The sequence below is a fragment of the Diadema antillarum genome, unplaced genomic scaffold (genome assembly GCF_040938485.1).
Source record: "Diadema antillarum isolate AM-2024a unplaced genomic scaffold, OU_Dant_1.0 scf00000036, whole genome shotgun sequence".
NCBI lineage: Eukaryota > Metazoa > Echinodermata > Echinoidea > Diadematoida > Diadematidae > Diadema > Diadema antillarum.
The window spans coordinates 3685747-3709488 of NW_027270925.1; the positions used below are offsets into that span (position 1 = coordinate 3685747).

General features: G+C 37.6%; 1 protein-coding gene across 1 annotated transcript in view; it reads left to right on the forward strand.

Moving 5' to 3' along the window:
• Positions 1-23742, forward strand: part of LOC139745371 (serine/threonine-protein kinase STK11-like) — an 80350-nt gene that overhangs the window by 27770 nt on the left and 28838 nt on the right. Inside the window, exons 2-4 of the mRNA XM_071655768.1 lie at positions 13332-13415; positions 15273-15362; positions 19568-19700. Of these exons, the coding sequence (XP_071511869.1) occupies positions 13332-13415; positions 15273-15362; positions 19568-19700 (307 nt within the window). The remainder of the gene's footprint in view (positions 1-13331; positions 13416-15272; positions 15363-19567; positions 19701-23742) is intronic.

The window sequence follows — 23742 nt, forward strand, 5'->3', positions numbered from 1 at the left end:
GGGCTGTGCAAATTAAAGCGTGTATAATGCATGTACTCTGACTGCAGGGCTACATATTCAATGTCAATAGCAGGACTGTTGAAGAGGAACAACGCCCACTTTACAAGGTAAACATGGCACATATTTGCTGAAGGGATGGCGAGTCTTGTAGCTGTCACCATGACATGCACACACACACCTATACACACAACACACAAGAAATGTACCTGCCCGTCAATTCCCTGTCGCGTTAGTCTCCTTGGCAATGTCAAGATAAGATACATAAATTTGTTCTGGTCATGTATATACGACATCAGTGCTATTAAAAGAAATAGAAAAACAAGACATTAAACAACAGACTTTTAGCCTAAACAAACTGTCACATATGAGCTCTTTAGGTGTAAAATGTGAAGAATACATAAGGGCTTTTTACACTTGTGTTTCTTAACCCGGACTTTCTCTGACCCAGGACTATCGTTAGTCCCGTACCAATTTTTTCAGCTTTTTACACTCGCCAATTAGTCCCGTACTATCTCTTGTCCGGGGCTAAGGAGAAAACTGACCTTTTTACACTCGTATTTCTTAGCCCCGGACTTTCCAAACCACATGAATATTCATAATTACGTTGTGTACTGTACACGTACACGCACACACCGGCAGCACTTGATTACCTCGTTTCTGATTGGTCAGTGAGGGTCGGACTTCGTCTCCGTCGCTTAGCCCAGGATTATTTTTTCGTTCTGTTTACACTCACTTGCTTGGCACCGCAATTGCGGTGCTAACCCCTGCTATTTTGCAGGGCCAGATAGTACCGTACTATCAGTGGGGCTAGCCCACTTTGGCAAAAACGAGTGTAAACAGAAAGTGGGCTAAGGATAGTCCCGTACCAACGGAGGGGCTAAGGCCCCCCCTTAGCCCCACCGTTGGTCCGGGGCTAAGCAAAAATTTACAAGTGTAAAAAGCCCTATACTGTATGACTAGTAGAGCGATCCATTAGGATTTTTATCGTCAGCTCCCAAATCTCTCATTTGCCAACAGAGAAAGGGGGGGGGGGGAGGAAATGAACAAAAGATAGGTATTACAAATACAAATGTATATCATGTAGTATGAAATACGAGGATTACAGAGAAAAAAAAATACAGCAACAAACATTGCCCTCAGTCATTATGCGTGTACATTGTATGTCATGTTGTCTGCACCCACAGTACATCAACCATATCCTTCACCAGCGACTGCTAATTTTAGATACATCATGCATGCATGCACTAATGGGCGTGATCAAAGAGAATGGGAAACTAGTGGAGCGAAAGTAATGTTCCTACCCGTCCACTTATTCAAGTGGGCAAATATGTTGTGCGCTGTGAAAAAAAAGAACAAAAAAACCCAACTGGCAACTGAGTGAATGCCCTACTTGCCTGATGAAAACGAGCGAGCAGAATGAGGCTGTGCAGTGGTTTTCTGCATTTGAAAGATGAAATCGGATTAAAGTAAAATATGCAGCATCATTTATGCTTGTTTTGTGTTTTTTAAAGTCTAGATATATATGAAATCTACTGCATTATTTGTGTGCATGTGTTTGTTTGGTTTGTGTGTACTGGAAGCATAGCATAATAGACCAGCTCGAAGTTTGTGATGGTTCAAATAATAACCCCAAATTTTGAATGTTTAGAATGTTCTTTCACTGCGATGTTAAAGAAACCATTCAGGTGCTGTCCTTAACATTGCTCATTACGAGTCTGTATGTCATTATAAATATTTTTTTTTTCATATGATCCTTATCTGCTCATGTGCAGAATGTAACTTTGAACTGGTTTATTGCAGCTAGCCTAGCAGTAGTCACTAATAGCTTGCATGATTTTTTTTTTTTTTTTTTTTGGCCATGGTAGTTGCCTGGATTGTACATTTTAGGTTGTATTTTTTTTTTTTTTAATGGAGTGACATATATTCTAAAAAAATGTTGCCCCCTTTTTTCCCCCATGTTCCACAGCAGTCTTAGGTACATTTATGTGGTAGTGAAGAAGGATGAATGCTATGAGACACAACACCAAAATACTGCAACTACTATCTAAATTTCAATTTTTCACTTTTGTGCCTGATAACTATATTATCAGTGCATTCTGTATGATATTCTAAGCATGCTTATAGTGCTCATATTGAAATATGACACATTGAGAATGCATTTACAACATTAATACATGCTGGTAGTCTTACAGCTACATTGTAGTATGATTTTGTTAAGAAAAAAAGTTGGGACATATAATTACAAATTATGTGAAATCGATCGTACAAATGTTGTTTGTGTTGGGGTAAATGAAGATGTGATCTGGTGTGGGATTTTTTTTTTGTGGGGGCAAAAAATAAACAAACATACATGTAGAAAAGAAACGCTGTTGCAGGAGACTAATATGCCAATCACCATGGATGGGTACATGATCTGCGAATGAAATCTTCACTCCTTCTCAAAATGAGTGTCATTACTTGCTGGAATTATTATTTCAAATTGATCAGTGCCCATACTTGTACATTTACGCACAGTCATGTGAATCAAATGTGGATTGGCGATATTTCTATTGATGGTTCTGTAGAACTGTATTGTAGGCTAAGGATATAGCTTGTGGAGGGAGCCATATCTCTGGACCTTGTATGAAAGATAAACACCCATTACTTTATCAGTTAAGCAAAAACAACACAGTGGGCCAATTATAGTCCAGAGTCAAGAATAGCAAGGGTTAGTCCCCATAGATAACACAGTGTCCATTAACTCTGATAAACACATCAGTAACAACACCAAATGTGCCTCTAATGGTACACTTAACTCTTTATGTGCCATGGTGGAAACCCCCTGTGTACCACGTTATTCTGAGACACGAAGGTAGTCATGCTTTGAGAAAGAATTCTGTTTTTCCAATTTGTATAACTACTACAAATTTCTGTTAAGATGAGCATAATAGTAGGCAAAGTTAAAGAGGAATGCCAAGCTTTGTTTCGATATAAATGGTATGACGAATCTATTTTCAGTTTTTCTTTTGAATGACCAGTTGCTACATTACTGTAAAGGCATGACTTTTGCACATAAAACCGTGACAGCAACGTAGAATGTACGAGCAAATCTAGTTGGGAACACCGCTTGATAGTCAATCACCACATAGAATGAAAGCCGTATATGAGAGGAACAAAAGCATGAGAAACACTTTCATCGTGCCGCGGGATTAGCAGTGATAAGCGAATTATCGATCGGTTTTGGCGGCTTTGTTTGTTGCGCAGAATATGCGAAGTTGGCACGCCGTTGACTGAGTCGGACGTGTGAACCTGGCACATAAAGAGTTAAAGGGGCATAGTCCCGGTAGTGAAGAGGGCGCTGTTCATGATACTGCTGATCACCGTTAGCATTGATACGAAGATCACCGAAGTTGAGCTGTCATCAAGAGTAGAGTGCGTAGGTGTTGCTAAGTAACGTTGCCTTCGTTGTCTTCTCTGCGCATCTTGCAGTCTGTAGTAATGCCAGGGTGCGTGTATATGTGCTTGTTACTATGACATCACAAAAGAAGTTTGGTAAAGCTGTCATCCCCCTCAGCCGAATCATGAGCCGAACTGTGATCCGACCACTGACTGAAGTGAATCGGACTTCTTCGGACTCGGGGAAGTGGGCCAAAGCGTAAGCGCTAAAGAGGAGTCAATAGCGTAGGTCTCTATAGGAAACTTGCGCCGTGCGCCCGGGTACGCATTTGACTAAAACACAGGGACCATGCACCTTTAATGGACACACTCTAAACTTTGATCGTTGACCTTGTAACTCCAAAGTACTGAAAGGAAGATGTAATGTTAGAAGAAACTCCATACCATTTCAATTCAATATAAAAACAAAACAAAACAATAGTAAAAATTAAATTCTGACATGTTTTTGGAAGAATCAAGGCAGCTATCAATATTTGAATGGCAGTCAGTTGTTCAGTGCTACAATCATCTGAATCCTTCATGTACTTTGAGTGCAGATTTGCACAGAAAACCCCATGGCGTTGTACACGCTGTCCATAGTCCCTTGTACAGAAGGGTTACCTGGTCTTGTGGATATGGTTTTTATACCATTTATGCATACTCCTCTCACACTGGGGTGTCTGCTGGAACAGAAATGTCACTAATTTCATTTTTAGATGAGATTTTATGACATGACAGTCACAATTTCCACCTTTGTCAGCATAGGTGTTATATTTATCTGCATGTTCCTACACTGTATCTCTCTACTATTTCTCTATCTGACAATCAATTTATAAACATCATATTTGTGGTAGTCTTTTCTATCTTGTTGTTTTTGTCACGAAGTGAAAAGACACTTCAGTATCAGATCTTTAGGACTACTATCATTTGTAATCTGAGTTTTGTGAAATTGTGAAGGGTTTTCAAGATTTCGGATACTGTAATGTTGCATCATGAGTGAGAAATAATTTCATGTTAAATGAAAAAAGAAGAAGATGCACTGTAAGAAATTGTGAGATTATAGTGCCATAAGGCCAAAAAAAAAAATTGTTGCATTGGCGTAACATGAGATTTTCAAATAGGGTCGGTCGGGCGGATTTTTTTTTTTTTTTTTTTTTTTTTGCTACCTGCATTTTACGTGTAAAACTCGTGCTCAGCTCAGTAAACAGTTACAACTGCTGCACCGAATGTGCTGTGTTCATCTATTCTACAAATCATTTATGAGGCTGATATTACTGGAATTATACCCCTTCACAGAATTTAAAGATGTTGAAATCCCTATCCTGAATGTTTTCACTTCATATTTTACTATTTTGACTTAGATAAGATAGATGCAAATTGACCCATATGTACGATCTTTCCATCGCACACGGCGATCTCTATTACAGTCCCACATATACAGATTCGTGTAAGTTCTCCACACAAGAAACCTATGGCAAAACTGTGCACAATACATCGCAGTCTGAATGCTACGTATACACTGAATAAATCTTGTTAGAGTACGTGTCCGTGTTGGAAACAGATGACGTACTGATCAAGGAAGGCTTATGCGAGGCGCTAGATCTCTCCCTCGTACATCCGATATCCCCAGAGCCGTTTCCACTTCCGGGTTTGTGCGATCGCGATCGCAATCAACAAGATATTTGATATCGATAGCAAAAAAAATTATAAAAAAACATTGGGTCGGCGGAATTTTTAGGGTCGGGCAGGTTACGCCAATGCAACAATTTTTTTTTTTTTGGCCTAAGTTGGTGGCCATGGTAAATGCAGGAGCCTAAGAGGTGTGATGGGCTCCTGTAGTTTCATGACTAATGGATGCCTGGTTATGAAGATAACTATGGCTGTTCTAAGATAACATTCACAACTTCTTTCAGAGTTGTTGGAGAGGATAACTCTGTGGATCTGGTAGTTTCATTTCCTTGTATCTAAAGTATTAAATGTTCTACAAACACAGACGCATATATATACATGTACATTTACACTGCATCTTAAGCTCAGCAGAATGTGTTCCAGTACTGTTGTTGATTTACTGCTAATGCAGTGGCGTTTTACCATGAAATAATAGATCAGCTTTTGTGTTTATATTCCACCCCCCTGAAAAGAGATGGGCAACGACATAAACAAAGTCGTTCAGTATTCTCACAAACAGTCCTTGAAAAGTGCAAATTCTCAGCGGAGCGTACACGTGGCCTTTTGTTAGTCAACAAGAGTTGATGTGGCCGTTCCTAGAAATTGCCTGATAACTGCTTTAGCTGGAACCCGCATCCGTGAGCTACCGTTAGAAATTTGCAGTGGGTCACCTGACTATACTGTGAGACTGGTATAATGATTTTGATTGTCAGAGGAGTGTTTTTCAGTTTTCTGCTCGTAAAATCCCAGAACTGGGTATTGTAAACTGATTGCAGGGGGTTACAGTTATGCAGATGAGTGAAAGAGTAAAAGATGTACCTGTTATTGTATGGTTTAAGAGGGAAAGAAAAGATAAAAAAGAACAAAAGACTTTTTCATGATCCTCGGTAATTAAAACATGGTTGATCAATCTAAAGCCAACAATGGTCTGTTAAAATTATGGAGACCATCAAAAGTCATAAAAGATGCACCTTCATTTTTTTTTTTTTTGTATTAAGAGAATTTAAGAAATAGATCAAAGAACAAAAGTTTTGTTGACAATGATTAGTGATTGGAATGTACATGGTCAGGCTAAAACCTATGATGTAGTGGTTGCTAAATGCAGACCACTGAAAGTCATGAAAAGATGTAGGCCTACCCTCATTGTGTGGTTAAGGGAACAGAAAAAAAAATCAGAAAAGAGCTTAATGTTTTGTTCATACTAATTGGCATATATTGAAATACACATGGTCATTCTAAACCTGACCTCAGATCATTATTAGACTGAAAGAGCCACTGTGCAAATGATCCTTTGTCTAAAGCATTTCGTGATTGAACTCACATGGAGTCAATATTTTGTTTTTCTTGGAATTTCAAAGGACACTAACTGAACTTTTCAGAAAAAGGACCAGAAAACGATACAGAGGAGAAACTTTCTTGCATCTCTGCAGGACCAGCTGTAACAAAACTATGACACATGCCCCACTCCATTGGCTGTTGTTGTTGTTGTTTTGGGTTTAATGGCAATCAGTCATGATTTTGACTATTTTTGCCAGACTATATAATCTCCTGGGGTCTTTCCTCTCCTTCTGAGGAGCAGAAATCAACCCTGACCCAGTTTTGACTAGAAAGTTCATGTCAGGTCACATGGAGTCACCCTTGTGGTTTCAGTTGAGCTGTTGCAGATGCCCCTACTCTGCTCAGCCCCACTGCAGGTTGATGCCCTGGGAATTGATGTGGAGAGGGGAGGTCCCAGGACAGATGAATTCCATGTGTGTGTTCCTGTGCTTGTGCATGTATCAGTGCACACAAACAAGTCCTTCGTTGTACACACACTCACACACACACACACACACACACACACACACACACACACACACATATACACACATACACACATACACACATACACACATACATTGTACACACACACAGATACACACAGACATGCTGCTCAAACACACAGACACAGACACATAAGCACTTGAAAACACACACATCCGTGTACACCACATTCACATTCAAACATGAACATACTGAGACTCCAATCATGTGGTCCTTAGAGGCGCTTAGAGGATGACTCACACCTGCTATGGGTATTATCAGTACAAGTGTGACTGTTGAGCCTGTGAGCTGCTCTGTTTTGATGGGGTTATCCTTGTCTGATCCTGTGCTCTGCTTGGCTGGTTTTTATCACTGTTTTGTGTCTCCATCATGATAATTACATCTATTTATATTAAACTGAGAGGAAACATTGTGTTTTTTTATTTTATTTTTTAACCCATTGAGGATGAGTCCCGAGTATACTCGGGCATGTGTCTATGGGGAATGCATGTTGAAGCAAAATCAGTCCGTCCTCAACGGGAACAGGGGGTAGGATAATGGATGGAATAATTTGAAATGGTTGCAGGTTCTGTTGCTGTGGATATATATATGACTCAATTAGATACTTGTATAACTTTTCTTCACAATGCTCACGTGAATTTTTTCTGGATCGTGCCAAAATTATCAGCATATGCTGTAAAGTCGTTTTTTTAGTATAGTGAGCACTAGATTACTATTGCAGCGATGCACATAGTGAAGATTGAAGAGCTATAAGATATTACCCATTTATACTCTGCAGGAAAACTATAGCAGGTGGTTTACCTAGACAGTGAATGCCAGTTTAAAAAATGAAACATTCCCAGTTGTATTTTTTTCTTCATAACACCATTCAGAGAAAGTGACATTCAGCTGCGATAACAGGAACAGCCTTTTGCCGCTAATGATAAACAGCGTGCATAACAAATAATTGATAAGACATGCAGTAGCAGAGTCATAGTGACATTTTAAAAAGAATGATGTTGATCAGGGGGAACAGAGCAACTTAAAAGGGAACCGCCATGCTGAGGAGAACTTTCATTTTTCTGTTTTTGCTTTGAAAACACATGTTGCCGATGAAATATCTATAGCTCGGGCATAATTTCTAAAGAGAGAAAGCCAAGAAACCATCGATGATGTTTACAGTTCAAAGTAATCAAGTGCCATATATAAATTGTGTGCGCGACTTCTATTTATATCATCAGTGATATGATTAAATGCTTTTGAATTGTCAGGTCTATTTCATGGACGATAGTAAAGCATCAGCCACACACACGCACACACCTACAGTAGGTACAATGGACTACATGCAGCTACATGTATACCTCATCACGTGTGGTGGTGCATGCATGTGGGGGTCAGCAATATGCCGATTTACGTTACGTAAATTTTATATCATTACTGGGTGTCAACCTCGGAGAAGATTGCGTAAAATCATGGAGGTACAACCTCCATGGTAAAATGTTGTCCTGTTGTGGAGTGAGTAGGAATTTTTGAGATGAAAATAGTTGTGATGTATATTTATGAATGGTGTACCTGTATAAAGCCCCCCCCCCCCCAAAAAAAAAAAAAAAAAAAAAAAAAAAATTACCTAGCAGCACCCTTCCAATATGTCTACAAGTGTATGATTACTATACCAACTGCATTTTGTTTTTTTCAACTGCAAAAATTATTTTCTAACTTCAGTTTATGAACTACTTCAGTATATTTCTAATTTTAATACCAGCTGCATTTTAATACCAGCTGCATTTTGTTTTGTTTTGTTGCAAAAAAAAAGTATTTTTTTCTATCTTCTGTTTCAGAACTAATTTTGTTTTCTTCTCAAATCCAGTTGTGTACGTAAGTTCAGGCAGTGTCTTGTTATGATGAAAGCTGACTCTGTTCCTATTTTAGCTACTTCTCAAATTTTGTTTTGAGTGTCATATGCCTTTGTTGTGATGGTATGACACCAACAAAGAAGTTTGTTATTCTGCATGCAGGAGACTACGTCAGACTTCCAAGTGTAGGTTATCTTGTCCCATGTGATTGAAAAGCAAGGATATTGCATCACATTAATTTCATCGTTTTTGCTCGACAGAAACAAAAAATTGGCCTAACCACACATGGTGAAAGGTGCAACAATATAAGGCGGGAATTTGTGCTTTATTCGGGTTATGTTGTTTATGTTGTTTATGTGACAGAAGAGACTTGCGTCATCAAATAATTGTACTTGCCATAGCAATAGTTGGATGCATAGTCCTCACAAGTGTTGCCATGGTAACAACAATCATTACAGAACCAGCAAATTTCTTATAAGCGCAGTAACACGTAAGGACCCCCATGCCGTCTGCATCTTTGAAGCAGTAAGGTCTGGAAACAAGACTACCCCAGTGTGCATGATTGTAGTCAACAACTCGTTTGTTTCAAAGAAACTGCACTCATGTGTCTGTGTGGACTGAAGGTTCAGTATTAAACTATGTTTGATATCACATGATCACTGAATAACAGTCAGGTGATCCCAGCATCCCTCATCTGCCAAGACTTGAAGGTTGTCAGATTATGTGTCGTCACAGTAGTATCAGGTGCTGGTTTTGATGTCTAAAGCTTTCAGAACCGAAAAATGATACTCGGCGTTTAACTGAAGTGCGGGGATGTGATGGGTGAATCTGCATTGTGCCTTGCCACTTTGACAAAGTGGTTTTGATGTGGAAATCAATTCCAGAAATGTCAGTGTCCAGAGTAATCAATTAATCACTCTTTGGCTCAGTGGCTACTCAAAAGGTGTTATGTCCTGCATTGGACTCCATGAGAGCCTAGTTATAAGTGTGCTTGAGATGCAAATTTTCTTTAGAGAATGCAGCCTTCATTCATAGCCCAGTGGGTAAAATTTGCCACTAGATTGATCTGGCTCAGCTCCCTTGTCCATTCCGTACAGAAATAAATATATTGAATTAAATTGTATTGAATTGATTTGAATTGATTGATTGATTGATTGATTAATTAATTGATTGATTGATTGATTGATTGATCGATATCTGAGCACTTTCAGCCATTGGTTTGCTGACACATGTCAAACTCATGGTCATCATCAGTTTGATATGAATTTGACTATTATTGAATGCAATAATTCAAAATGATCCAGTGTTGGATTACCTCATTAATTTTCCTTGTAGCCCCAGAAATTCTTACTACTCTTGTATTAAAGAACAGGAATGTATGCATTGTTAAGATGTATGACATATTATTGAATTGAATTGAATTCATTTGTTCAGCATAAAAAACAAAGTATGACAATGATAAACAATCATAACAAGCACAGAGTAAAGACGGATCTGTGGAATACTTATGATAGGCTGAAGGAAAGCAGCCAACGAGGAATTAAAAGTTTCCTTAAAATCTGGCCGACCCAGGTAAGCAATAAAAAATGCATTAGTGGTAATCATTTTCATATTTTTTTACACAAAGAGATGAACAAATATGATGTAAGAACAGAACGAAAAAAAAAAAATACAGTGTCAATGATACACGAAACACTACATTTACATTACTAAGACAGTACAAACACAAAGTGAGTTATAATCATTAGATAAAATAATGCCAGCCAAACATGTCAAGAAGTTAGGAATGATAATTTTGTATGAAATTCTCCTTAAGTTTACGTTTGAATACATTAAAAGAGGTAACTTTAAGAATATCGTCTGGTATTTATAGTGTGATGTTCAGTCCTACCTAGGTAGTGAGTTGACATCGAACTTCCTTCGATTGCAAAGTTGAAATATTATTGTAACCCAGTTTGTAGTATGCACTGAACAAATTTACTGTCAGTTGTAACACTTCTACATACTCAATAATGTGCAGCCCAGGTACATTATTTCATGACATCAAAATCGGTACGTGTTAAAGAATGAAATTGTGTAGGGTTTGGCGCAGGCAACCAACGAGCCCTGAAAAACTATCCTGTTTTGCTCACTTGGGTCCAAAGAATATGCTCTACTGTATGCATTTACATAGAAGTTGTATTCGCTCCCTGTGTCTTTTTTTTCTCCCCATATCATCCATTTGCATACTGTTATCATTTTATCAACTGAAGATGATGGGACAGTGATGAAATCTGTTACGGCATATCCATGTTGAAATGCTGCAAAGTGTATCAAAATTTCAAAGAATATTTTCTCCTGCCTTCTATTCACGTGAGCAGGTTTCGTAGACCCAGTGGTGCTGTTCCCCAAAGGTTGGCAGGATGGCAAACAGCGATGGCTCTCAATTGATTGCACTCATGTCAGTGGTTTTAATGAACGTGTGATGGGAGTGACGTGGGATGCCCACTGCATAAATGCATGCACAGTCCAAACGCAATATCGGCACGCGGCTAATGTGTATGCCAACCGCCCGTAATTAGGCCTCAGCCAATTAACCCAACTTTCATTTTGGAGAGTTTGTGTGTTGGGAGTGTTAGCTTATTGGATGAATCTACATTTTACTTCCAAATAGCACATGTGCTGTTGGGAATGACATTAAAGATAGGCACTTATCTGTTCCTTGTTCATGAATGTAATGAATTTTGAGAATCACCTGTAATTACTCTTTCAGTTATCTTCGGGAAGATTTAATGCTGCTTGGATTCAGTATCTGCTTTAAATTGCCATGAAAAGGATCTGAAGACGGATCTACCTTTGTAGTGGGTTATATGTGGATTTTAGTGTACATATACCACTTTTTTAAAACTCTGTGTATTAAAGCTGTTTGGCAGGTAAATTGGAGAAGGCATGCTGCTACTTTATTAAAGAATAACTTCTGTGTGATTTTATGAGCAATATTGCAAATATGCTTCCTCAAGGCAAAAAAACTGCAGTGTGATTTTTATGAGCAACATGTGTCCTCGGGCAAAAACAATAGAACTTTGTGTTGCGTTATATTTGCCCTCTCAGTTTTGTTATGGTTTATAGTTGTACGTGTGCCATAAAAATGTGGCATGTATTACCGTTACAAGCTGCTAAATGAAACAGAAATAACAGAATGCGGAGAATGTCAACAATACGCAACATGTCATAGATAAGAAATCCACAAGTTTCCAGATGAGGGCAAAAAAATAAAATAAAATAAAATAAAGTGATAAAATATGCTGGCTACCGTCAATACTCTCCAGGGCCCTGTTGCATAAAAGTTGAGATGAAACATATAAAGTCAGAATACCAAACACAAGTCTCTAAGTACTGAATTCTATTTGACTTTACGTTTGATGTTCTGACCTATATTTAATTGCACCTTTAATGCAGGAGGGCCCTGCTCACATACAATGTAGGTATAAAATGAAACTTGATTGTTTTGCTATTGATGTGTAAACAAAACACAGATAGTTTATTCTGAGGCTGCTTGCCTGGATGTTTGTTTTGTTTATATTTCAGTGGTGGCTTAAAGAGGGAATTTACCTTTATACCGCTAAATATGTAGATTGAATGAGTCCAGAAATATTAGTATTAGACATTTACAGTGAAGTTTGAGGAAAACTGGACAATTTGTTTAAAAGTTATCAATTATTAGAGCTTTGGTTAAATCCATGTACTATCATTTGCTGGCTAAGAAGATGTCGATAATTTGTGGTATTTCAGCCCATTGGATGCTAGATCTATCGAGTCCCAGACATCACATTTGTATGGTTGATACTTATCTTATTATTGCTTTAATACTTTGTATGCTTCATAAGGTAGAGTAAAAAAAGATTCTTTTATTTGAGCTGTTTGCTGTTCAAATATTATTGTTTGTTTTGCTTTGCAGTCTTTGCTTGCCTATCAGAAGCCTCTAATTTATGACAGGTTCATGAATTGGCAACACTTATTAGAACATTAAAGTCCTGTCGCCCTCACAGTCAGTGAAACTTCCAAAGTGTTGTAAATTTCTTTCAAACTTTGTGTGAATTCAATGTATTAAATTAAATCTTTCTCAAGCTCATTAAAACTTTCTCCAGCATAAAACATGCTGTGAAATTCAGAGATGGCAATTCAGTGACAACAAAGATCATATGATTACTGCAGCAAATATTCCCCTTGGACTTGATGAGTTCAACATATTTCTTGACGTTGGAATTTTGCAGTGGTTTTCATCCCAACGTGAGGTAATAGGTGGTGATGATACTTCTGATGTTGCTGGGATTGATGATGATGATTACGATGATGATAGTGATGATTGTGAATGATGATGATGATGATGGTGATGTTCATGATGATGAAATGATGGTGATGTTTGCAATGATGATGGTGTTAGTTTACAATATGATGATGATGATGATAATGATGATGTTTGTTGTGAACCATTTTTTCTTTCACAGTGGTGATAATGAGAACAGCAACAACGATACAGTTGTAATAGTGATAGTCTATGCATAATCTAATCATATTTTCCCCCATTGCTTGTCTGTCTCGTTTTGTATACAGGGAGATCCAGCTACTAAAGAGTCTGCGCCATCCAAACATCATCCAGCTAGTGGACGTACTACACAATGATGAGAAGCAAAAAATATATCCTTTTCAAATTTTGAGTCTAGATTGCATGCATGACATACATATTGTATGACAATGCCTTCTAGAATGCAGTATTGGTATCATTCATGCCAGTTACAACCTTGTCTTTTGTCAGTGGAATTTAGTGTTTTATGTTAATGCTGGGTTTCTATGGGTCTGTCATATTCATCATTTATTCATTGAAGGCTCTTGATTTCTCTGATGAGTGTAGTGGTTTGTTACTACCTTTCATGTCAGCATTAATTCAGTTGATGTAGTTCTAATCATATGATTTGGATAGAGACATCATCTCAGAGCTCAATTTGACCGCAAGATTTATTTTCCCTGAAAATGTGTTGTGTGTTCAAACATTTGAGAATTGCCTCTGTTGTTCCTAAATTGTTCATTTTTTTTCTGTTTATCAGAAGCCCCAGAGATCAACACATATTGTATGCATACATAGATGCAGGCAAACATAGTATCTTTCTGTACCATTATACAAATGACTATACAAGTGTATTCTTGAAGCCCTGTGGCATAAAGAGATAGATACAGAATGACGGTTTAAATAAGAACAGTCACCATAGCAACAAACATAACGGTCATATATGAGTAGTCTTAGCAATCATCCACAGTGGTTGTTACAATGGCTTTTAGATACATGTAGTTTTGCTAATCATGCTTTATGGCAGGGGTGCTTGTGTAAATAGGCACTGATAATTTCCCATATTCTTCATTGCGCACAATTGTCGCAGTAGTGATTGCGTTCATTCATGCTGCCTACAGATTGGGCACTTCTCACCGTCACGTAGCATAATTGTGAAACGCTTCTTTTGATTGCCGAACTGCCAAAGCAGCTATCACTATTGAATGAGTGTTTGCTGGTTTCCAGGGATACGATGTAGGGGCTATTGAGGGATTCGTCAAAATTTTGCTGTCAGATGAAGTTGCCTGCAATGCATATATGGCAACAGCTAGTGGGGGAATGCCAAATCTCATTTATTCTATGGACATTTCTTTTTTGTTGTTGTTGTTTTCATGTGGATCAGACATTTGCATGTGACTAAATTTTTGTAATGAAAACTTAAAGTGCGTTCATTAAAGGTATGTTTGTCTGACTGAGTGAAGCAACTAGAAAAAGGAACCTTTTTTAATAGGAATAGAGTGGTGGATGGTAGAGTTCCATCAGTGTCATGCCCTAGTTTTGCAGGCACAAACCCTTGTTGGTCGTAAAGGAGTCTGCGCCAAGACTACTGCATGCACCACCGCCACTGTTCCATAGGACCTGTACTGTAGCATCTTGCTACATGTTATTGCCATGACTTGCCCTGCAATGAAAGATTTTTCCCTATTTTTTTTTTTTTAAACCAATCAACCAACTAACAAAAATACAACATCATAATATTCCATCATGGTATCCCTAAGCTTTGTCATGGAATGAATGACAATTTATTATTAAATGTCTACGTCACTTCTTATTATGTCAGCCAGGTAAAAACTTGTGATATTTTGGTCTTAGCTCATACAATGGAGGGTGTGTGAATGGCCTTTTAATTCATGGAAAACGTATGAATTTTAAAAAAATACATATTTTTCATTCATTAATTAGTCGAATAATTTTTGGTCATGTTTTGCACAGTGATATGTTCTCAAGCAGGTGCAAACAACTTACTACGTTTAGGTTTCAATACCTTCGTGGCGCTTTTGTTTATTGTGTTGGTTGTGATGATACTCCTGTATTTGGAGCATTGGAGTGAGTTTCATATGAATTAGATCCATAAATACAGCATTCCCTATTTTTGGAATGGCTGATATCGAGCATGATGAATCTGTTGCGTACATGTACATGTTCTCCTTGACTTCTCTATCCATCACGTATCTCTTCATGGAGTATTGTGTTGGAGGTCTTCAAGACATGCTGGATAGTGTAACCAACAAGAAGTTTCCTCTCTGGCAAGCACATGGGTAAGTTAAGAGTATTGTACCAGTATTCACCATTTACAGTATGCACTGAATATTTCGCGAAGTTTTTATTTTCGCAAATTTCGTGAGTCAGTTGCTATTCACAAATTTGAAAACACAATAATATTGACTCTGATCTCAACATGAATGTTACATATATGCACACATTTCCCCATTCAGTAGTTTACTTCACAATCATGAATTTAACCACTCGCAAAATGGTCAGGAAGTCACAATTTATTTATTCATTTGATCCTTTTTTTTGTCATTTGTTCATTTCTTTTTGTCTTATTTTATTCTAATAGTCCAACCGTGCAGGTGCCTGTGATACACATCACAAAAATATAGTGTATCATTTGCTTGCAACGATCATCGTGTTTTATGCAGGGAGTCAAAGAATTTATCACTCTACGAAGCAGTTTTTTTTTTTTTGCATTCAGTATCATTATCATTTTCTCTCTTTTTTTTTTTGGGGGGGGGAGGCTATAAACTATCCACAAGGACAATCTCTTAATTCACAACAACAAGAGTACCAGCAGCAGTGACAATAAGTTTGATAATGATCAAAAATGGAGCTAAACGGCAGCAGCTAAACTTTTTCATACAATGTTTCTAACTGTCTCTCTGCCACTAAATGCAGGATTTTTTGTCTTTCCTCAAAAGAGAAGTACCTGTGTTGATATCAGTTTTCATAGAGAATAAAAGTGGTATCTTTTCATACATAGTGTGTATAGTGAGATAATTTTTCCTATTACTGTAAAAGTGGATATTTTCGCGCAACTAATTTTTCACACTCAACCAGGTAAGATGGGTTTTGCCAGCTCTTAATCCCACTGAATCAAGACATCAACTACTGAACATGTGGCAAGCAAAAACATTGGCGTGCTTTATTTTCGCGCTAATTTCTGGTTGCGCCAAATGCGCGAAAAGTTCTTCAACACCACAAAAATTTCTACTTTTATAGTAACCTTGACTTAATTATAGGGTAGCAGAGATCAAAATATGACAAGAGCTAACATATCTAGACGAAGATTGAAGAGGCTTGAGACGTTGTATCTGTTTTGAATGCAACAAGTTTGCCACCCAATCCATGCTGGAGCCATAGCGGTCTATAATTTGATTATTCTTTGCTCCAGGCCCTGCGTGACCGCTGCCTGATATCAATGCACCGGTCCCTCTTCCAATCATTATATTCCATGGAACTCTTGAGGAACATGGCGCTATCGATTGGCCGATCGTAATTTCTCTCTGCCACCATTGCGCTGAGATAAAAGAGCGTGGTGTCTATTGATGCCGTGCTTTCATTCTTTTTTTTTCTTTTTTTTTTTTGGTAGGGAGTGTGTACGTGCGTTACTGCAAGTAGAGAGTCCAGTCGAAGGTAATGCCATTTTTTCCCCCGTCAGATTTGACCGGCGAATTGTGGTCATTAGGGAGTTACTTTACGGAGACAAATTAGACCAAGAGGGAGCGGGGTGTGGGGATCAAATCCAATTATGGTCAGAAAAAAAAGACCTCTCTGCAGAGATCTCCCATTGGGTCTGCATTTGATCAGCTGAATTCTGGTTTTGTTATCGTTGTTGCTTTTCTGATAATCTCTGCCACTCTCTCTATCCAGGCAGAAAAAAAAACAAACAAATAAAAATTCTCCTATGTGGTTGTTCTCCATGCATGATCATGATAGTATAGTTTGCTTTTTTATGACCTGAATTAAGTTTATACTTTTTGGTATAGTTTGCTTTGTTATGACCTGAATTGAGTTTATACTCTTCCTTTCCCATCCTCCCCCTCTCTTTTTCATTCTCTCTCTGAGTGTATTAGGGCCTACCTGAAGTATTGTCCTTGAACCAGAGATCATTTTGGTCACTGTGAAATGCATAATACTTCGTATGTGATATATTTCGCGGTGTTTCTATTTTCACAAAATACTGTATACGCTGAGTATTTGGCGAGATTTTATTTTCGCAAATTTCGCGAGTCAGGTGCTATTCGCGAATTTAAAGACATGCAAAATTATTGACTCTGATCCCGACATGAATGTGAATGCATGCGTACATTTCTCCATTCAGTACTGTACTCTATGATTGCGAATTTAACCACTCCCGAAATCGTCTGGAAGTCCTGATTTATGAAAAATTAGACCCACTAAATATATGACGCATACAGTATTCAAGTCAACAGATATATTTGCAAAGTTAACAACTTGTTGAAATATTGCCTTCCATAACACAAATGCATCACTTGTTTATCATCTCCATAAAGAGAAATCACAAACTTTTCTTTTAAAAACTTGATAACTACGTCTTTCTCATTCCATAAGCGTGGGTCTCAGTTGACAATTGACCCACTTCCAAAAATGTACAAGTCCCTAACGTCTTTTTACGTACTGCATATGGAGCACTGTAGCTACAAACTACAGGTTTGTACTAATCAGACACATGATCATGACTTGCTCGCATGGGATCAGGTGTACAATGTACAAACATAATATTCTCAAAATATACAGTATGACGTTTACATTAACCGATATTATAGGTTGTTTGTTTTTCACCTGAAATTTGAAGATTCTCCTAAGTCAATGTCAACTCATTTGCCAGGAAAATAAACCCGCCCTGAATTTGGAGTTGTTTGTCATTTTCAACAATCGTTCCTCGTTGATAAATTCAAAGTGAAAAGTCCCAAACATGTTTGCGCTCGAATTAAAGTGCCGCATATTGGCATTCTCTGTTGTCTTCTTGTCATCATCAATATCGCAAATCTCCGTACAATGCGCAGCTCTACGACATGCAGATTCATATGCTGTCTTGTCAACATCTTTTCTGTTCTTCCGTCTCGTCCATTCTTGTGAGTTCTGATATCAGCTGTTCTTTAGGCAGATTGGGCAGCGTCTTGTAATGATGACGTGATTGGCTGTGGCAGCTTCATATGCATGAAGACAAAACCGTACCATGACAATATTAACTCATTTGTCTGATGTGAGTGCTGCCAGCAGCAATTTGGATCACGTAATACAGGTTCTGGATTGGACTGCTTCTCTCTCTCCCTCTCTCTCTTCTTTTCTTGTTTTCTTTTATTTAAAAAGAAAAAAAAAGTCATGTAAGAGACCACTAGGCTGGTGCATTAAGTATGTTGAAATCTGAAGTTGGATTTACTGGGTGTATATCATATAAGAGACTCCAAAAGAATTGATAAAATTACAGCAACAATGTTCACAATAATTAGATAGAAAGAGCATTAAGACTTAAGACTGTGATGCTTAAGTACATTTGAAATTGACCTCAATTATATCATAATTCATTACTTGACTATCTCTTAATGATGCAAAACTGCAACGAGAATATTGAGCATGAAAACAGGGGACTTTTCCAGGGAAGAATGAAAAAGAACCCAACCAAGTAGTCATGCAAGTTGATTGTTCAGGAAGAATTTGGTATTTCATTGATGTTCACCAAGTCGTGCTAAAAGGCATCTACCGTTAAGTGCACCATGAATTTATAATGTTGAAACAAAGAAATATTTAAGAAAGATTAATCAGAAAAAATATAAACAGAAGAAGAAAGATGTTAGAAGGAAGAATGAGTTGATTTTAAGTGTAAATACAATGTAGTAAGACTGAATCATTACACTGTTGCTGTTTCATGGATGACACCTGTTGTGCAATATTGAAATTACTAATGAGAGTTGAAACTTGTTTGGATGAGTAAAATTTGTTCGTCATTCTTTCTTACCCATTGCCATTCCATTTACAAGTTTGTGTGTTAGTAAATATTTCATTAGTCTCACTGTACTGTCTACTCTGATGCTTTGAGAGCTCAGCTTATGAATAGTCTTTATCATCAGACTTTTCTTCTCTCATTTTTGCTGTCTGTCTTGGGCACTGTCTTGTCATGATCATTTGTTATCATGAAGATGGCAGAGGTTTCCATGGCAATTGGTATTATCATCATCAACGTTATCATTATCCTCATGAACATCATCATGAACATCATTATCAACATCAACAGATCATTATCATTATCATCGTCATCATCATCATCGTCTTCATCATCATCATCATCATCATCATCATCATCATCATTGTTTCCTTCCAACCAGTCTACAAAACAAAACGAGAAAGGAAATGGACTGGGACTGAGGAGGATACAAAGTGTTTGGGCAACAATGCAACTCATGAGACTGATCCATTGCTGTTCTCTGTTTGCTGCTTTCAGGTACTTTGTCCAGCTGGTAGATGGCCTGGAATACCTGCACAGCATGCATGTGGTACACAAGGACATCAAGCCCAGCAACCTGTTGCTGACAACCGGCGGAGTTCTCAAGATTTCCGACTTTGGCGTAGCTGAAGTGAGTATTAAAATCGTGCATGATTAGAGCCCTGCAGCTTCAAAAACTTTACCCTGGGGAGAGCAGGTGGGGAGTATGGTATTTCATAAACATCTTTAATAACTTCCAGGCAGGTGGCTATCTTGTGGTATCGTGCCAGTGGTGAAGAACATTATTTATACATCAAAGTCTTGATGGAAGACTAGTCTCCTTGATATTGCATCACCTTGTTAGGCTAGCAAGATGTCGATGGTACTAGTAACTGAAGATGAGCTCTTGGATGGACTGCTTCTGACTTGAAACAAGAGGAAAAGAAAAGAAAAAAAAATGTCTAAAGTTGAAAAGAAAATAGTACAGACAATGTGACAAAATTACACCACTGGTGACATATTTCTATTTTTGGTCAAATCTCTCTGAGCAGTACTGTAAGTGTTGTAAGCCAAACAGAAAGAGCTGAGAATAACATGCCAGCATTTCAAATATATCACTGCATAATATATATATATATATATATATATATATATATATATATATATATATATATATTATATATATATATTGAGATGCTTATTAATAGTTGACTTGGCACATGATGATTGAAGCCCTGCAAATCACATGCAGGAAAACCTTGATACTCTGGAGTTATAACATCACGGTGCATGTGACTGGAAGTTGGTGTACTTGGAGCTCCCATCAGGGAGCTTACGCAAGCCACCATAGAGCTCTCCCCTCTCCTCCACATGTTAACATTGGAAGTTAAGCCGATGCATCACATGTTTCATATGTGGGGGACCCATGCTGCCGAGCTGCATAAAGTTAAAGGGACTGTACAGTACTGGTTGAGGTAGGGATTCATGTTTTGAACATTCCTAAGTGAGATAATGAAAAGCCTATTATGAAATATGAAAGAGCATGTAATTTTAAGAAGGATTCAACATTTATTTGATGAAAATTGGTTTTCAAATGGCTGAGATATCCAAAAAAGTGCTAATAATAAAAGGCGACATGCCCCAACTTTATTAGTATATCTTTGTTTCACCTTGTTTTTGGATATCTCAGCCATTTCAAAACCGAATTTCATCGAATAAACTTTTGATACCCCTTAGAACCGCATGCTCTTTGACATCTCATAGAGTAGTTTCTGAATATCTCACAAAATGTTAAAAGCAAAATCTTCACCTCGACCAGAACTGTACACACCCTTTAATACCCTGAAAGACATCTGAAAGAAGACAATAGCAAGCTTTAGATATGTGGTGCGAACGCTAAGATGACGCAGCCTCCCAGGTTGGACAGTGGAAATAGTTGTCTTGTGCATTGCAGAACACCATTTTTTGCCTAATGCCTTGTAGCGTTCTCATCGCAGTTCTAAAGCTCGATATTGTATGATATGTTATCATGTGAAGTGAAGACATTAAGAGCTGTAATATAAAAAGAACATACACACACACATGTGCACCATATACTATCTTCTGTAGATATGAAAATAGTGGTATTAGTTGCATGTCCAGATCGACGGTGACATGTGAGAGTGTGTGCATGATCTTCACCATTTTGTGTGTGTGTGTATGTGTGTGTGTGTGTGATTTTTTTTTTCTTTTTTGTCGACATCAGTTTAGGATGCCAGCTAAGACAACATTAAGTCAGCTTGACCAGAGAGAACTGTTTAATACAAAAAAAAAAAGAAATATTAGGACAAAACAAAACCAAATTCATATTTAAGGCGTTGTTTTGGGCATTTTTAGAGAAAAAGGAAAAGCTTTTTGCTTTTTTGAGTATATATGTCATTTAAAGCCTGGTAATTTGTCTATGGATATGCAAACACACACATACACAAACACACACACACACATATACACAAACATAATATTATGTATATGACAATTTCATATTTTTTTTATTTGAACAGTAGGAGAATGAGATTGAGCCCAGCATCATTATCTTACACTTGTATGTGATAGAGGACATCAGATAGTGTAGATAGTTAAAAAAAATAAAATAAAACATGGAAACTACTGATAATTCCATACTGACAAATTTTGCATCTGAAGTTGAACCTTACTTATCATAAAGTGGTTTTGCTATCTTTCATCCATGTTTATTGTTTCTTATTAATCCATTGATAGTATTTACTTATTATCTAGAATTTTGCACTCCATTGTAAGTTTGCTCGTGCACTTGATCAAGAATGTTATAGACCCCAAATATATGGTAAAGACCCATCCTTTGACAATAAGAAAATAAACAAACAAATAAACAGATGAACAATTTGGAATTTATTTTTCCTGAGAAGTTTTAATCATTTTTAGTACCAATCTGATATCCATTCAGTAGCTCATTATGGGCCATTTGCATTGGAAGATGCATTCCTGCAGGTTGCGCGTGCTGCAGCAGCTGAGCTGCCGTGCCCACCCTTCTTCAAATATTGGTGACATTTTAACCAATTACCGCCGGTGACCTTCATAGGCTCTGTCCCGTACCACCGATGCAATCACCAATAGCGGTCGAGGAGAGGAAAAGAGAATGCCTTCTCACTAAAAACGTCAAGATGATGTGGTCCTTTTTCTCCAGTCCCCCCACCCAAGCGAGCAAGAAGAGATATTTGATGGCTGCATTGTGCCATGTCTGCAAATAAGTGAAGGGCAATGCTGGGGAGTCTAGTTTTAACCCTTCCAAGGATCGTGTACTGTAATAATGGAAATTTTTGCGATGTGGAAATCTTCACACATTTCTCGCGACGTGAAACTACCTTGAAATACAAATTTTGATTCTTGTGTTGTTGTACATGTATGTAGTAATATACATTGTAATTTTGATTCCACAGAATTAAAAAAAAATGTGAAAAAATTTCCACTTTGACAACATAGCTTGAAAAAATTGGGTATTTAAAGTTCAAATGACATGTTTTATTGTCATACTTTTTTTAAATTTTATTTAAGTTTTGTTTACAGTTTAAAACCAAAGAGTTTGTTGACAAAATAACATACAAAAGATCAGTTTATGGTCATTGCTGTTAGTGAACTAATCATACATATTGAACTTGAAATTGTTTTTATCCAGTGTCACTTTCATGCAAGGAAAAAAGAAATACAAAACTTGCTTTGCCTTTAGTTTTACCGTGAAATTACTGAGTTCAATTCTGATGCAATTTTCCTAGACAAAAGAAAGGTTTTGAAATAAATAAATGCAAGTGTTTGAGGACCATTTGAAGTTGATCATTTCATCACCACCACCGTTCGTGCCTTTGGTTTACATGAAGCATGTTGTGTGCAGTCATGATGTTGGTGCCTAGTGTGAACGATCCCAGAACTGGGTAGCGAGCACTCTGACAGTATTGGAGTCCAGCAGAATGGTTTGTGAAGTACGCATCAATCAGCTGCTAATGGCATATATATCAAGGGTGTGACATGGTTGTCTAAAAGCAGTGATGCCACAGATGTAAGGCAGAGGCCTTAATTTCTCAACCAGAACGGGGAATACGGTAGGTCCTTTGGAAAGAGAACAATTTCACTGCAGCTATTAATGTTGTGGTTCTGGCAGTGTACCTTCTTCTTTCCTCTTGGAGCCATTCCATTTTCTATTAAGGTGAAACATATTGCCCAATAGTAACTTAGATGAAATTTTAGCTCAAACTGCTGATGTATTCTAGCAGGGATACAAACAAAATGTGTAATATGTTTCATGTACAAACTATGTGCATATTTGTGAATAATGTATATGCATTTTGTGAATAAATCAAATCAAAATCAAATCAAAATTACAACAAAATGTAGTAATGATAGTCCAATATTTCTGGATTGTCTCATGCACAAAAATGTGGCTGCACCTGCATAATGGCTTCAAACACACAACTTCTTTTAATATATTTGAGGAAATAAATAGAAAAATTTGCCATCAAAAGCAGAATATATGCAGAGGATTCATCTGTTCTTTGCACTGAGGAATGCAAGATCCTTGAAGATCATTATCTAAAATGGCATCCAATTTTTCACACTGGGACAATGTGTGGACTTTGAATGCTATGAATTCCTTTCCCTGTGAAAAGTGCTAAACTCAGATTAAT